Source organism: Drosophila yakuba, unplaced genomic scaffold (genome assembly GCF_016746365.2).
Source record: "Drosophila yakuba strain Tai18E2 unplaced genomic scaffold, Prin_Dyak_Tai18E2_2.1 Segkk8_quiver_pilon_scaf, whole genome shotgun sequence".
In the NCBI taxonomy this organism is placed as follows: domain Eukaryota; kingdom Metazoa; phylum Arthropoda; class Insecta; order Diptera; family Drosophilidae; genus Drosophila; species Drosophila yakuba.
In genome coordinates this window covers 788,330-802,955 of record NW_025048828.1, presented here as the reverse complement: position 1 = coordinate 802,955, position 14,626 = coordinate 788,330, and the positions used below count along the sequence as shown (strand labels likewise).

The following is a 14,626-nucleotide window of genomic DNA, read 5'->3' as shown; positions in this document are numbered from 1 at the left end:
CCCATATAGTTTGAAGCAAGAGTGTCCAACCAGGTGGAACAGCGCCTTTTACATGGTGGAACGAATCTTCATTACGAAGGTTGCTATCGCAAGCGTTTTACTAAACACGTCCAAGGGGTTAATGCCGCTAACCTCGGATGAAATATCCATTCTGGAGGACTTGAAGGCATTACTTTCACCGTTTGAGCATGCAACGGTGCACACATCCTCAAGTACGTCTGTGACAGTGTCATCAGTGATTCATGTTCCTTGCGGTATATTACACAACCTGTCAGCCCTGAAATCGAAACTCCAGACAAAGGTGGTATGCGATGACTTGCTTCAAGGGGTCAATAAAAGATTGGTCCCCTATGAATCTCATACTGTGACACGAATGACCACAATATTAGACCCTCGCTTTAAAAAGGAGGGGTTTTGGAAAACTTTTAATTCCTCTCAAGGAGTTAAATCTTTAGAGGAGGAGCTGTCGCACATCTATGCTCAAACAAAATCATCTACATCTTTAAACCCGCCAACACCAGAACCCACAGCAGAGTCCAACCTGTTATTCAGTTTCTTACAGGCCAACAAAAATCAAAAAATTCAAAGCGATTGCGTGGATTCTATACTAGCTCTACGCCATTATTTGAATGGTACTAATTTGGAGCCTGGAAAACATCGGAGGAGGTCTTCTACACTGACAGTTTTTGGCGGTTTGTGGGCGTTAGAGTGGGCGTGGCAAAAAGTTTTTTGGCATATCGATAGAATTTTACAAGACTAATACAAAAATGAAAAAATAGCAAAAGTTTTAGGCGGTTTGTGGGCGTTAGAGTGGGCGTGGCAACATAAATCGACAAACTATGAATCTATGTCTCTGGAGTCTGCTTAGTCTCAACTTTCTAGATTTTGTATATCCTGAGATCTCAGCGTTTATACGGAACGAACAGACGGACGGACAGACGGACATGGCCAGATCGACCTCGGCTCCTGATCAAGAATATATATATTTTGTATGGTCGAAACGCTTCCTTCTGCCTGTTACATGCTTTTCAACGAATCTAATATACCCCTTTTACTCTACGAGTAACGGGTATAAATACTCTCGGAACATACAAAGAATTAGGAACTTCTGGCGAGCAGTGAAAACTATTGAGGCCATCAGACATAAATGCCAGGATAAACACCCGTATGCTGAAGTTCGCCTATTAGATAGAGCAGTACTCAGCCTTTTAGATACTGATACGTCCATGAGTGCCGTGGGCGGAAGATTGGCCGAAGGAATTATTAGACAAAGGAAGCCATTTAACAGGCAACCACTGTATATACGGCCAATGGCCAAAGGCAAAAAGTGATAGGCCGATTTAAAACGCCGGTTCAGTACGAGGAAATTACACAAGAGCTAGAATTATATATAATATTATTCCTTCCCTAAGCCAGGATTTATATTTGGGCATTGATTTTTGGACCGTGTTTGGACTCTTGCCACCGGAAATGAGTATTAAAGAATTGACTAGTGACGCGCAAGTCTTGTCTGACATCCAACGAGCCAAGTTGAAGGCTATAACTGATCAATAACTGATAAATTTCCTTCTTTCGCTGTCTTGGGTTTGGGAAAAACAAGCTTACTTTCCCATTCTATAGATGTTGGGGGAGCGAAGCCCGTAAAACAGACACACTTTCCGGTTTCGCCAGCTGTTGAGAAGTTACTCTTCGAGGAAGTTAATCGCATGATCCAGCTCGGCGTAATTGAGGAATCGGATAGCCCTTGGTCTTCTTCTGTAGTTTTGGTGCAGGGAAGGTGCGACTGTGTCTCGACAGCAGAAAGGTGAACGCAGTGACAAAGAAAGACGCGTTTCCATTGCCAGAAATAGATGCCATATTGTGTCGTCTACCTAAACCAATATTATTTCCAGCCTGTATCTCAAAGATGCCTATTGGCAAATTCCACTAGATCCGCAGGTGCGCGACAAAACTGCATTCACGATTCCTGGCAAGCCATTATATCAGTACAAGGTGATGCCTTTCGGTTTAACGTCGTCGCAGACAATGACTAGGCTGATGGATAAATTATACCGGCTGAACTTAGAAATGAAGTTCTTGTGTATCTGGATGATCTCCTGATCGTCTCAGACAGCTTTGAGGGTCACTTAAGTGTTTTGAAAACCGTTTCTAGTCACATAAAAGCTGCTGGTTTGACATCAAACTTGGAGAAGAGCAAATTTTGAATAAAAAATGTTAAATATTTAGGCCATATAGTGGGTGAAGGGGTAGTTCGAACGGACCCAGATAAAATATCTTCGCTTTGCGAAATTAAAGGAGATGCTTTGTTCTGCCCCAGTTCTTCGTAGCCCAAATTTTAGCCAGCCATTTTAGATTCACTGCGATGCCAGCAACCCTGGAGTGGGAGGAGTGTTAGTGCAGAAGTCTGAAATTTGTTAGTTGATTTGGAGTCTGAACACTTTAGCGATCCGGAATATAAGGAACTTGTGGAGAAAGTTAAGCCCAACGCTAGCAGTCTTCCGGACTTAAAAGTACCTGATGTGTTTCTCTACAGGAATACAGAGCATTTAACAGGAGACTCGATGCATGATAGTTTTTGTTGGAAATTATGGATTCCTAGGGCCTAGTGCCCGAAGCTCTTAAAAGTGCTCATGATGATCCCTTAGTATTATTATTGGCCCAGACTGGTAAAGGATGTGAAGGAGTACATTCAGTCGAGCGAGCCCTGAAAGATGACCAAGGCTCCTAATAGCACTTTGAGACCACCTATGGCGGTAGCCCCTGAATCCGCAAGGCCATTCCAAAAACATTACGTTGACTTTTTAGGACCCTATCTCAGGTCAAGGAGTGGAAATATAGGGATATTCATTGTGCTAGATCATTACAGCAAATTCGTTTCCTAAAGGCTGTGAAAAAGTTGACAGCTGATGTGGTAATTAAATATATGCAGCAAAAGCTATTTCATACTTTCGGTGTCCCAGAAACCATTATCTCAGATAATGGATCTCAATTTAAATCAGAAGCATTTCAGAAGCTTTTACGGGAGCATAAGATTGCCCACACTCTTACTGCCGTTTACTTGCCGCAAGCGAATGCATCCGAGCGGGTAAATCATTCCGTCATCGCTGTCATACGATCGTATGTGCGTAGCGATCAAAAGGATTGGGATGAGTAGCTAAGCAACATTTGCTGTGCCCTTAGATCGGCGGTTTACTCTAGCTTAGGAACATCACCCTATTACATGACATTTGGACTGCACTTAATTTCCTCTGGTGTTACATATAAATTGCTGAGAGCTCTTAATCTGCTAGAAGATAGGTCATTGGCGTTGTCAAAGGAAGATTCTTTAGAAATTGTCTGTAGCAGAGCGTTAGAAGTTATGAAGTATCAGTTCGAGAAAAACGAGAAAAGGTACAATTTGCGCTCAAAAGAGGTATCTTTCGGTGAAGGCCAGGAAGTCTACCGCAGAAATTTCAAGCAGATCAATTTCGCAGCTGGTTACAATGCAAAATTGGGGCCATCCTTCGTGAAAGCAAGGGTGAGAAAGAAGATTGGTCAAGTGTATCATGATCTAAAGGATTTGCAGGGACGGTATGTTGGCAGGTTCCATGCTAAGGACAAAAAGCAGTAGCCTCGCAAGCTGTTTTATCAGTCTTGGAGTGTTGACCCCCAATCTGATCTTACTGAGGCGGTATTTTTGTAGCGCTTGCTCGTATAGGGTAATAAAAAAGCCTTAGACGAATAGATGCGAGAGAGCAACGGTGGCTAACGTCAACGGTGTCCATTTCACCTACTTTCTCGTAGAGGCTTACCGCCACTTTTCCAGCGTCATTGTCTTCCAATTCCTTTTTGGTTGTGTCCAAGCCAAACCTACTGTGTTAGTAAAGTTGAAATTGAATAAGTGCCATCGGGAAATATTTGGTGTATAATAAAGCTGAGCTGTGGATCTGTAGGTAAGCGATAAGGAGCGAACGCTTAGGTAGATGGGTACATTTGTTGAATATTGTTATAGGGGCAAGCTTAAGCGGACAGCGCAGCCGATCTGCAAGGAGCAGCAAGTATTTGGGACGCGGCTGACTTCCGGCGCGATCGTCGCCACCCCCGCCGGCAGCAGCAGGAAATAAAATTAAAATCCCTAAAGAAAACCAATTTCGGCCACGAAAGGTAGCCCGGATAGAAGAAAAGCTTTTATGCTGGGAACCAACAGAACATAGTTCGCTGAGCCGAGCGTTTAAGTTATAAGTTGATCCGCCTGTTAGTTGTTGCCGTCGAGAACCGCCCGCGCTATCTCCCTTCCGGCAGTAAACCCTTTAAAACGTCCCATAGTTTGGCCTAGATTCGTCTAGATGTGAACCAAAACGTTACGCAAGGAAAAAACCATATAAAACCAAAAGAAAAAGGGGGAAAAAAATCCGTAAAATTTAGGTTGCATTAAGCTGAAAAATACGAAAAGAAATGTAGGACGGCAAATCCAACGAGGATTCAATATTCGTTTAGTTATCCTAAATAGTGTGAAATGAAAAAAATAATAGTGCCATTTAAACAAGTGTAAAGTGCGTGTCATCGTTTATCTTCCCAATTTTGGGTTATGTCCCTTGTTGTTGTTGCGCGTGATTGTCTTTCTCCCAATTCTAGCACTTCAACGAAGAAAGCGCTTTCATCGGTGGATGTGGATAGAGCGGTGAGTGTCAAATCCCAAATATCACGAGATTTAATGTAACAAAAAAAGAGGAAAAGTTATATCCAAAAAAACATAAATTTTGTCATAAAAGAAACGAATAAGTAACGATGATAAAACAGTATAATTAAGCTCATTATATTCGAGCTAAAAGCTTTTATGCTTGGCACTGGTAATTGTTGTTGCATAAAAATGACCTTTCAGCGGCAATATTCTTTTTAAATATCCATACAATTTTGCCGATAAATCTAAATCCTATTTCAAATTGCCGTCCCATTCAATTTTATATAGCAATTAAATTACCAGTCAAAACGTAGTAACGGCAGTGCGAAACCTGGAGAAGGAGAGTTTGGAGAGTCTGATAGAAGAGAGTTTGGAGACTCTGGAAGAAGAGAAAGAGAGGGGGGAGACTCCGTACTTATAGAAAAGAGAGTTTGGAGAGTTAGAAAGTTCAAAGGCAAATAACGGGGCAAGCCGAATTTTGGACCGGGCCAACGGTAAAATCGTGGACTTTGGATCCGGAGACTGAAGACCAAAGGGATATAACGTTAAAGGAGGCCTATATAAACAGGCCGAACGCCGGAAGCGGGACAGTCGACGAGAACAAGTGTACCAGTCAACAACGTAAGAACGAAGTCAGCAGAGGAGCTACAGCCGTGGTAGTCAACAAGAAGCAAGATCGCTACGTCAAGACGTTCGGGACGAGACAAGTCTCCGAATTGAGACGCAGGTAGCTGAGGTCCAGTACGACGAAGCACGAGTAGCCCAGAGGCATCCAACAGACGAGGCCAAACCAAGGAGGGCACAGAAAAAGCGGCAGGGATTGTGGTGTAGTCCCAGTGAACTCTGTAGGAGACCGCGAACTTGAACCAGGCGATAGCCTAGGTGTGTCCGTGCGATTTAAACAGGTGTGGTACCGGCGCCACCAGTCCGAAACAGACGTGGGGTTAACGTGTTGCTGTTCCACAAGCGTTTGCCTTGGGGATCACAGCCGTTAGCTGCCGTGAGTCTGCGTAAGACAACAACTCTCAGCCCAAGTGGCGAGCGCCCAACAACGAAGGTCCGCGCCACTCAGGACGACGAGATATTTATTTTCTTTTAGCTTGTAATAAAATTTTATAATGTTCTGAAGAAATTTTGAAGTGGCCGCAGCTAGCATTGCTTGGTGATGTAGGGTAGCACTTGCAGAAGGGGTCGCTCTGGCTATTAAGCGCTGACGGTATGAGCGACCATAGGTAGGGTGGGCAGGAGAAGTGCCTCCATAACATCCGAGGAGGTGGGAGAAGGGTTCAGGCGAAGTGAAAGTATTTGTCTTTTTGCTGAATTTATTTATTTGTGTGTGGGTATCTCTATCCCGGTTGTAGCTTGTTGTTGCACGCAACTATTTTTTAATAAAATTATGTATAGGCATTCCGAGATCTGAGCAAGATCATCACCCCCGTCGTCGACGAGCCAAGCCGGACATGTATCTATGGTATTTATGGTAACTCGATAATAAGCAACTTTATTGTAGAGCAAAAGCTCAGTGTAAAAAGAACTATTTAAACCATTGTAAGTTCAAGTTCGCACAGGATCCGAAACAGTTTTATACTTTCGTTAACACTAAGCGTAAAACAATTTCTTACCTTCCTCGCTATTTTTTGAAAGTAATAATATAACATTGGATCAGCTAATAGCCAATCTATTTGCCAAGTTTTTTAAACAACATATTCCACGTTAACTCATTCCGAATAGCCTTATTCTTACGAAGTATCAAGTATCAATTTAATATTCTGCCCCAATCTAAACGAAAGCTTACTGCTTTACTATCTTCAGTTCTTTGTGATCCCTCTTCATAAAAAATTAACAAATTAGATGCAAGAAATTAAAGAAAAAACTCTAAGTTTTCGGCTGTCCCTAAGCCTTTTAAAAATGTTATCAGCCCTCATTTGCACCTTTGTAGGTTAATTATATCACCATGTCAGCACGGTTTTATGAAACGCAAATCAACAACCACTAACCTTTTGGAGCTTACTTTCTTTATAATATAGGTCTTCAAAAATAATCTTCAAACATATCTTCATCTTCACAGACTTTAGTAAAGCATTTGACTCTTATTCATAAACTTTTGGTTAGGAAACTTGATTTAGTAGGTTTCCCTTCTAAATTCGATTTTGAGTTATATGAACGGCAGGACGAAACCGGTTCTCTTTGAAAATTCCCTTTCTTGTATACTCGGTTCCACATTGCTCCGCTCCGTATTACCTTATATATTAACGACCTTCCCTTATTAATAAAACATTCGCGTGTCATTATGTACGCAAATGATGTTAAATTATGGCTGCAGTATATGGAAATTTCCTACCATTCGGTCTCACGATCCGATATAGATAGCTTGCAAATATAGTGCCGTGATAAAGTACCACTCTTAAATGGCTCCTAGTGTAAAGTTATGAGCTTTTGTCGTGTCAACCCAAAACACGCGACTTACACTCTAAGTGCTTGCTCTTTGATGATCTCGGCGTTCTTTTAGGCCCTAACCTAAAATTTTTAGACCATTTTTCGTCTATTGTTAAAAGGGCACGGGTGTGCTATTATTTGAATAGGATTACTGAGCGTTTATTTTTCAGGCCACGGGTAATAGCGAAAGGTAATAGGCCCAACAAAAACGGAGCACAAGAAGCGCCAGCCGCTTGGACTGCATACAGCGAGGCTTATGTTTGACCACGGCAAACGTTTAATGTTGTTGTCATTGCTGATTGGCAATAGACAACGCTCGTCAGTTTTTTCTTCATTTCGCTTTTGTGCTGAAACCTTTTGTTTGTCTCGTGCATTTTTAATTGCAAGCATTGCTATGCTTGCTAGCCAGACTGTTGTTATTGATTTTGATTTATATTTGATTTGCGAAACAAAGTTTGGTATTACTTTAGATTTTCAAATCGAAGTCTGAACCTTGTTGTGGAACGTGTTAGAACCAAATCCACAAATAAAGCGATCTCAGGATTTTTATCTTTGTATTTTTGAGAACGTTTATCTTAAATTATAGTTTTTAGGAGTTTTTTTTTTTCGGTTTTGTTATTATTTATCTTCTCTCGTTTATTGTTGAGTGTGCGAGTATTCATTAATTCGTGGGCTAGAAAAATTTAAGATAGAAATCATGGAGACAGAAGCTTCGGGGTCAACAAAATGCATTCTCTGCGACAAGACCTTGCTACCTTAGCAAGTAAGTCGTGCAAGATGTGGACATGAATTCCACAAGGAATGCATAGACACTCTGATCAAGTAAAAGAGCAGTTGTCTTGGTTGCAAGACTAAGGGAGACTCCGCTAAGCAGAAAACCCCAACTTCAGCAACATTGTAGCGCAACAAATAAAGGCGCTGCAGAATGATTTGCTAACCAAGCTAATAGAACAGATTGGACAAATAATTCAGGCACATTTCGCGGCACATATACAGGAGCCGCCAAGATCAGCCGAATCTGCCCAAAACTTTGGAGATCCGTCTGAATTAGGGTATATTGAGCTACCGGATAGACCCGTTTCAGCCTTTACAAGCTCAGATTTGAGAAGCCGTCCGGATAAGGTCGGACAGATCATCAGCAGCTGGCTCATGACGGTCTTACTCGTAGAGTAAGAGGATATACTAGATTCATTGAATAGTATGTAACAGGCAGAAGGAAGCGTTTCCAACTTTGCATGAGCCACAAAAAATTGTTTGTTTTGCGTTTGGTTTGTTTTAAATTTTTTTAGCTTCTTTACCATTATTGATTTATTTTGCGGTACAGATAAATTTATGATAGCAATCTTTGCTAGTATCGTGGCAATAATCGTTTGTTATTAAAAAAAATAAAATGCACAAACAGCATTTATAATAAGCAACCGGAAAGGAAGACACAAATACACTTTTCGTGGTTTGGCAAATGTAATTAACTCGATGTCCTAAAATTGCTTGAAATGAGCATCCCATTAACACAGTACTTGACATTATGTACTTAATTTTAACCACAACTCCTCCCTCGATCAAAGAAAACCCTAAGATATGTACATATTTAAGTTAATCCTTTTAATGTATAAAATGTTTAATATAAATATACAAATATAGGGCGGGTCGCTTCACGAGCACTCCTCCTGACTTTTTCTGACGCATCGAGCAACTTTGCGCTTAAAGTCGGTATAGGATTCTCGCCATTCCTTGGCAGCATCAACGTTTGCTGGAGACTCATCGTTTGGATCGGCCAGCATTGATATTACAGATATCAAGATGGTCTCCACTGTATGCACGGGTAACCAGCGCTCCGATGCTTTTTCGTATCCCCATTTATCGTCTCCAGGCTCATGTAAAATAGAAATACAGACATCTCCGTTCTTCTCAATATTAGGGTGCCAAATTTCTGTAACAAACTTCATTCGAGGAGGACGCAACGGATATTCCTTAGGAAAGTAAAGATGAGCTTTAAAGAATCCTCCTTCGCTGCGGGTTAAAAAAGAAACATTTTGTATAATTAAAAGACACGCACCCTAAATAATAAATAAATTCGTATTTTAGTAATTAGAGTTATACTCAAGTGCCAAGACAAATAGACACCCGATACTTAGTTAATGGAAGTGCGTGAGAGATGGGGAGATATTACAGAGTAATTTAAGGTTAGTTAAAGCTGCTTGAAGGAATGAGACAAGCTGTAACTTAACTTACGAGGAGGACTCAAAAACATGAGTAAGATTGATAATAAACAGGCCGAATAATAATGCACCAAAAACCTGCCTTAGGGAACTCCTGAACTCATAGTCACCGTATTTTTATTAAGTTATTGTTATTAAATCTCGTTGAATCCGAGTCGTTAAGAAGGAGCGAAACCATATAAGCAAGGCGGGAGAGAAGCAGACTATTTGCTTACTATTTGAATTAGGACTATTGGGCACCATATTAGAACAATATGCAAATAGCTTTGCTTGGTTGAAACGCAATACCGCAATAGTGTGAAACACAAAGTCAATATTGGAGCTACTATTTTATGAGTTAGTACCATGTAGCAAACACATTATTACATTAAATTAAAAGTGGATTGCTTATTGTTAAAATTTAATATTAAGTATATATATTCCTAATCAGGATCAATATCCGATTCGATCTGGATATGCCCGTCCGTCCGAATGAACGACGAGATCTCAGGAACTATAAAAAGCTAGAAAGTTGACATAGACGCAGCGCAAGTTTGTTGACTCATGCGGCCACACCCATTACCCGCCCAAAACTGCCACGCCCACACTTTTAAAAAAGGTTTTGATATTTTTACTCATTGTTGCTAATAAGTCTTGTTTGCCAAAAATCGACCACAAAACGCCAAAAATGTTTAAATATGTAAAATTTTTTTTTTTTTTTCAATTTCTACCAATAATTCAGAAAATGTTTAAATTTCTCCTTTGCACTTCCTACTCAGGATTTGTCTATCTAATAGGTCGGGGAAATCGACTATAGCATTCTCTCTTGTTTTTATAACAGTCCTTGACGACTTTGTCACACGTACTACTCCGATATTCGTTCATGGGGATCTTCAACAACCTTCACCAAAAATTTCCATAAAATTTCAGACGTCGTTCAGATTTTTAAAAGATGTGTACATTTTCCCACGGAGCCCTTTGGTCGCCTGGTGCACTTTTGGACGATAGCACGTTGTGGCCAAATGTTTAAAATTAAATTTCATAATTTCTGTGTCATTATGATTGATATGGGAAAGAAGATATGTATTATGATGTCTAACATTTATAAGTGTTACCGACGGCATAAGAGCCTAGACGTAAATACGGCACTTGCGCTTCGCATTTCCACTATCTGAGTAACAGATATTAAGAGTAGAGGAACTCGACTAAAGCGTTCTCTTAAGTTAAAAAAATTATTTTCCTGCCTATTATTGACCAGAAAATAAATGCCGAAAGTCTTAAGTTTAACTGAGAAAACTAAATAAACAAACTAAGTGGAGTATAATTTTTTTTGTAAAACCATTACAAAAGTGGATACATTATTACTTGTTGAACACGCCGTTTTACAAATAATATTGTATTCGACTGGGAAATCAAACTAAAGTGTGGCTCTTCAGATTAGTGGAAATAAAAGTAGGCGAGGCAACGTTCTGAAGCAGACTTGCGGTTTTTAGCTCCTGAGAGCTCCTAAGCTCATACGGAGAGAGACTGACGGATAAATCCAAATAGATACTGATCAAGAAAACATATACTTTAACTGGTCGAAAACACTTCTTTTTACGTGTTGCATACTTCCAAGCGAATCTATTACCCTTTACGAGTAACGGGTGTTGTTATAATTCTTAGTTTACGTTTTTAACCCTGGCTTGGTGACCTTTTTATTATTTTTTTTAATTATAACAATATATAATTAGTAACGTACTCAATTTTCAATCTAAACTTTCTAGCTTTTTGACTTGCCTAGATCTTGACGTTCATACGGCCATATCGAATCGGATACTAATCCTGATAAGGAATATATATATCTTATATGCACCCTTTTACCTGTAACATACTTTTCAACGAATCAAGTTTACCATTTAACTCAACGAGTAACGCGTATGCAAATGTATTGATCAAACAAAAGCGAATGCTTTAGTCGAGTTCCCCGACCTATTAGATAAATAGATCCTGAGTAGGAAGTGCGAAGGAGAAATTTAAACATTTTTTGGAATATCGGTAGAATTTGGGAAAAAAAAAATAAAATGTACACAATTTTGACGGTTTGTGGTCGATTTTTGGATAACAAGACTACTAGCAACAATGAATAAATATCAAAACATTTTTTTAAAGTGTGGGCGTGGCAGTTTTGGACGGTTTGTGAGTGCGGCAACATGGGTCAACAAACTTGCGCTGCGTCTAGGTCTCCGGAGTCTGCATGCCGAATCTCATCTTTCTAGCTTTATATAATTCCTGAGATCTCGTCGTTCAAACGGGCAGACGGGCATGTCCAGATCGAGTAGGATATTGATCCTGATCAAGAATATGTATACTTTATATGGTCCTTCCTTCTGCCTGTAACATACTTTTCAAAAGATCTCGTATACTCTTTAATCTACGAGTAACGGGTGAAATTATTTCAAGATAGTAAAATAACGTTTGGTTGCAGGCAAACAAAAATTTTAATTTTAAAAACTAGGTGACAGTAGTAGGTGACAGAATTTCATTTCATCATGCATGTGGACGCTTAGTCGTCTATAATGATTGTTACATAATAATATAATAATACTTATTTTTTCTTAAACGAAAAAGGTAATTCATTCATAACATACTACAGTGTATCTGGCGGTCCAATTATTAAAACTTCCCAGCGAAATATATCATTCTCATCAATTAAACCAGCCGAGAATCCTTCCACTGGATTCTTGTTTAGTTCTGAAAAGATACAACAGTTTATTTATTTTTTGTGGGTTTCAGTTTTTTAAGTACATTTAGATTTATGTAGAGTTAAAGTTTAAGAAAAACAATTCTTGTACCTATTCTGGTGCCCCTTAATGGAATATGATTATACCAGTTAGTCGTTGAGTAAGAGAGTATGCCACATAAATTATATATATTTTTATATTGTTTCCTTTTTTTCTTTTTATGCCGAAACGCTTTATGAAGGTTTTGCAGAGAAATTGATACCCCTGCTTAAATAAACTGTACGCGGCCTGTTCACTTATTCGTAGTCTTAAGTTTTAAATTAAAAATAAAATATTTTTAAATAATTTTTAATATAAACACTAAAAATACGATGACAAATTAAATAAATTAAATTAATAAATTAAAGGTAAGTTAAAGTTTAGTTATGTGTTAATTATATGCATAACTGAATAAACCATTTGTGTTTCAATTTAAAATTTTTTGGGGTTGTACACAGACTAATGGGAGCAACCTTTATGATCAAATGGAAGCTGTAGGCAAAGATATGATAATTTTATTTCGAACACTCGGGAATATTTTTAAGGATCGATGACAAAATTAAAAACACAAATTTATGTTTAAAATGTTTATTATCATTCTTATACATTTTTGGTAAAGCAAAAAGGTTGCAAGAATCATAATAATTTATTTTGAAATTAAATTAAATTATTATCATTAATATAAATTTTGGTTTATATATAATCGAAATACATATGTAGCATAAACATAGAAGTTAATTTTCTTATAAAAATTAAAAGTTTCTAATGCAGTGAAGGGAACATTATTTATGTACGCATATGTGTGTATGCACGCATGTGTGAGAGTAGCGAAGATTATATATTTTATGTACACTTCCACTTATTAAACATATAGAAATATCTTTTCGACATATTAAATAAATTCTTGTTAAAATTGTAACACCTTTTTAGGTACTTATGTATACAGAACACAAGCTTTTTAATACTAAGGGTAGAAACAGATTTGCACACATATATACGTATGCTCATACACATTATATATACACATTTATTTTACTATGTAAGACTATACTATCAACTTAACCAAAAAATAACAGGTAAATTATTATTAAAATCACCTTTCGAATATGTTATTTAGAAATTATAAAATGTGAAAACATATTACTCATCAAATTTAAATTTGGTTGAGCAATGCTAATGGTTTATGCACCAATTTTCGCACATGTGCTTGACTGGAAAAATAATTTCATATTTGTATGTAAGAACATAATCATATATGCATTTTTGCTTATTTATATGTGTTCGAAATAGTTAAACATACCTGCCAATTGTTTTTTTAAGAGCAAAGATGACTGAAGTTCAGACATTCTAAGTTGAACAATAAATGAATTGTTTAGTTTATCGCACAAGAAATTTACACAAACAAAAATTGTATGCTTAAAAATAAGTTTGTATTGAAAGTAAATATAATGATCGACATCGACTGACCAAATATTTTATAAAGGCAAAACATAAAAAAGAACTAGTTACACAAGTTTATCAAAGATCTAGATCTTGTGAATACTTATATGAACAGAATAACACAAATTTCAAACTGCACTTATATTGCATTTACACGGCGTTTTCCTGTTTCAGTTTTCCCTCAATGCATTTAAATATAAATTTAAATATTGTATGTGTACAAATTATATGTTTATATAGTAATGTTAATTAATGCAAAGTATTAACAAACAAAATATTTATATAAATATGTATAAATCTCTTTTGCCCATCTTTACACTAATATATATATATATATATATATATATATATATATATATATATATATATATTAGTGTACAGTGTATATATTAGTGTACATTTACACTAATATATATATATATATATATATATATTAGTGTAAAGATGGGCAAAAGAGATTTATACATATTTATATAAGATATTATAATAACATTAATTAACAAAACCAAATTAATTAACTTACCTTTGTTACCTCCTGGATTTTTAATATTAGGTACAGTTGGTAGTCGGTGGCTGTCTTATGGGTGAGTCCCGCCTGCAGGGGCATCAAGTGACTCCTTGAGTAGCTAATATAATTTCTTTTTCCGATGGCTACCGTTCCGTCGATCCCTTGACCAGGTTCTTACCGTTCCATTAAAGTACGTCAAGAACAGGGTGCTATAACCAATCAATAGAGCGCGATTTCCTTGGCGGCGCACTTGCTATTCTCCCGATTGCCTTCGCTGTTTCGCTCAGATAATGACCCACTGGGGCTTCCGCGCCAAATGCTGCCCTGTTGCATTCGTATCTAAAGACTTGAATTGCGGTTATGGTTTGGCTTATAATTTTTTTGAAAGGGAAAGGTTTTACAATAAGGTTAGTACAAATGCTTAAAATGTCGGTCTGATTTCAATATTATAATAGCCTATGCGAGTTTGTTGATTTTGGTTTTACAATTAAAATGTGTAATTTGCTTGGTACAAGGTTTTTATGTGTGTTTAAGTGTGGTTGTTTTGTCCAACGCTTAGTTGCGAGCGGGTGAAACGTTGGTCACTCTATTTAATTTAATTTTTATTTTCTAGGAAATTTAG

The 14,626-nt window shown here is 37.8% G+C and overlaps 1 protein-coding gene across 1 annotated transcript; it reads right to left on the bottom strand.

The window, feature by feature from the left end:
- Positions 1 to 8,677: 8,677 nt before the first annotated feature.
- Positions 8,678 to 13,526, bottom strand: LOC120322355 (ubiquitin-conjugating enzyme E2 G1-like). Its single transcript, XM_039377397.2, has 3 exons — positions 13,357 to 13,526; positions 11,925 to 12,027; positions 8,678 to 9,106 (listed from the first exon to the last, which is right to left on the bottom strand). Exons 1-3 carry the CDS (start codon positions 13,400 to 13,402, stop codon positions 8,749 to 8,751), a joined length of 507 nt encoding a protein of 168 aa, XP_039233331.1. The 5' UTR covers positions 13,403 to 13,526; the 3' UTR covers positions 8,678 to 8,748.
- Between the last annotated feature and the right edge of the window lie 1,100 nt (positions 13,527 to 14,626).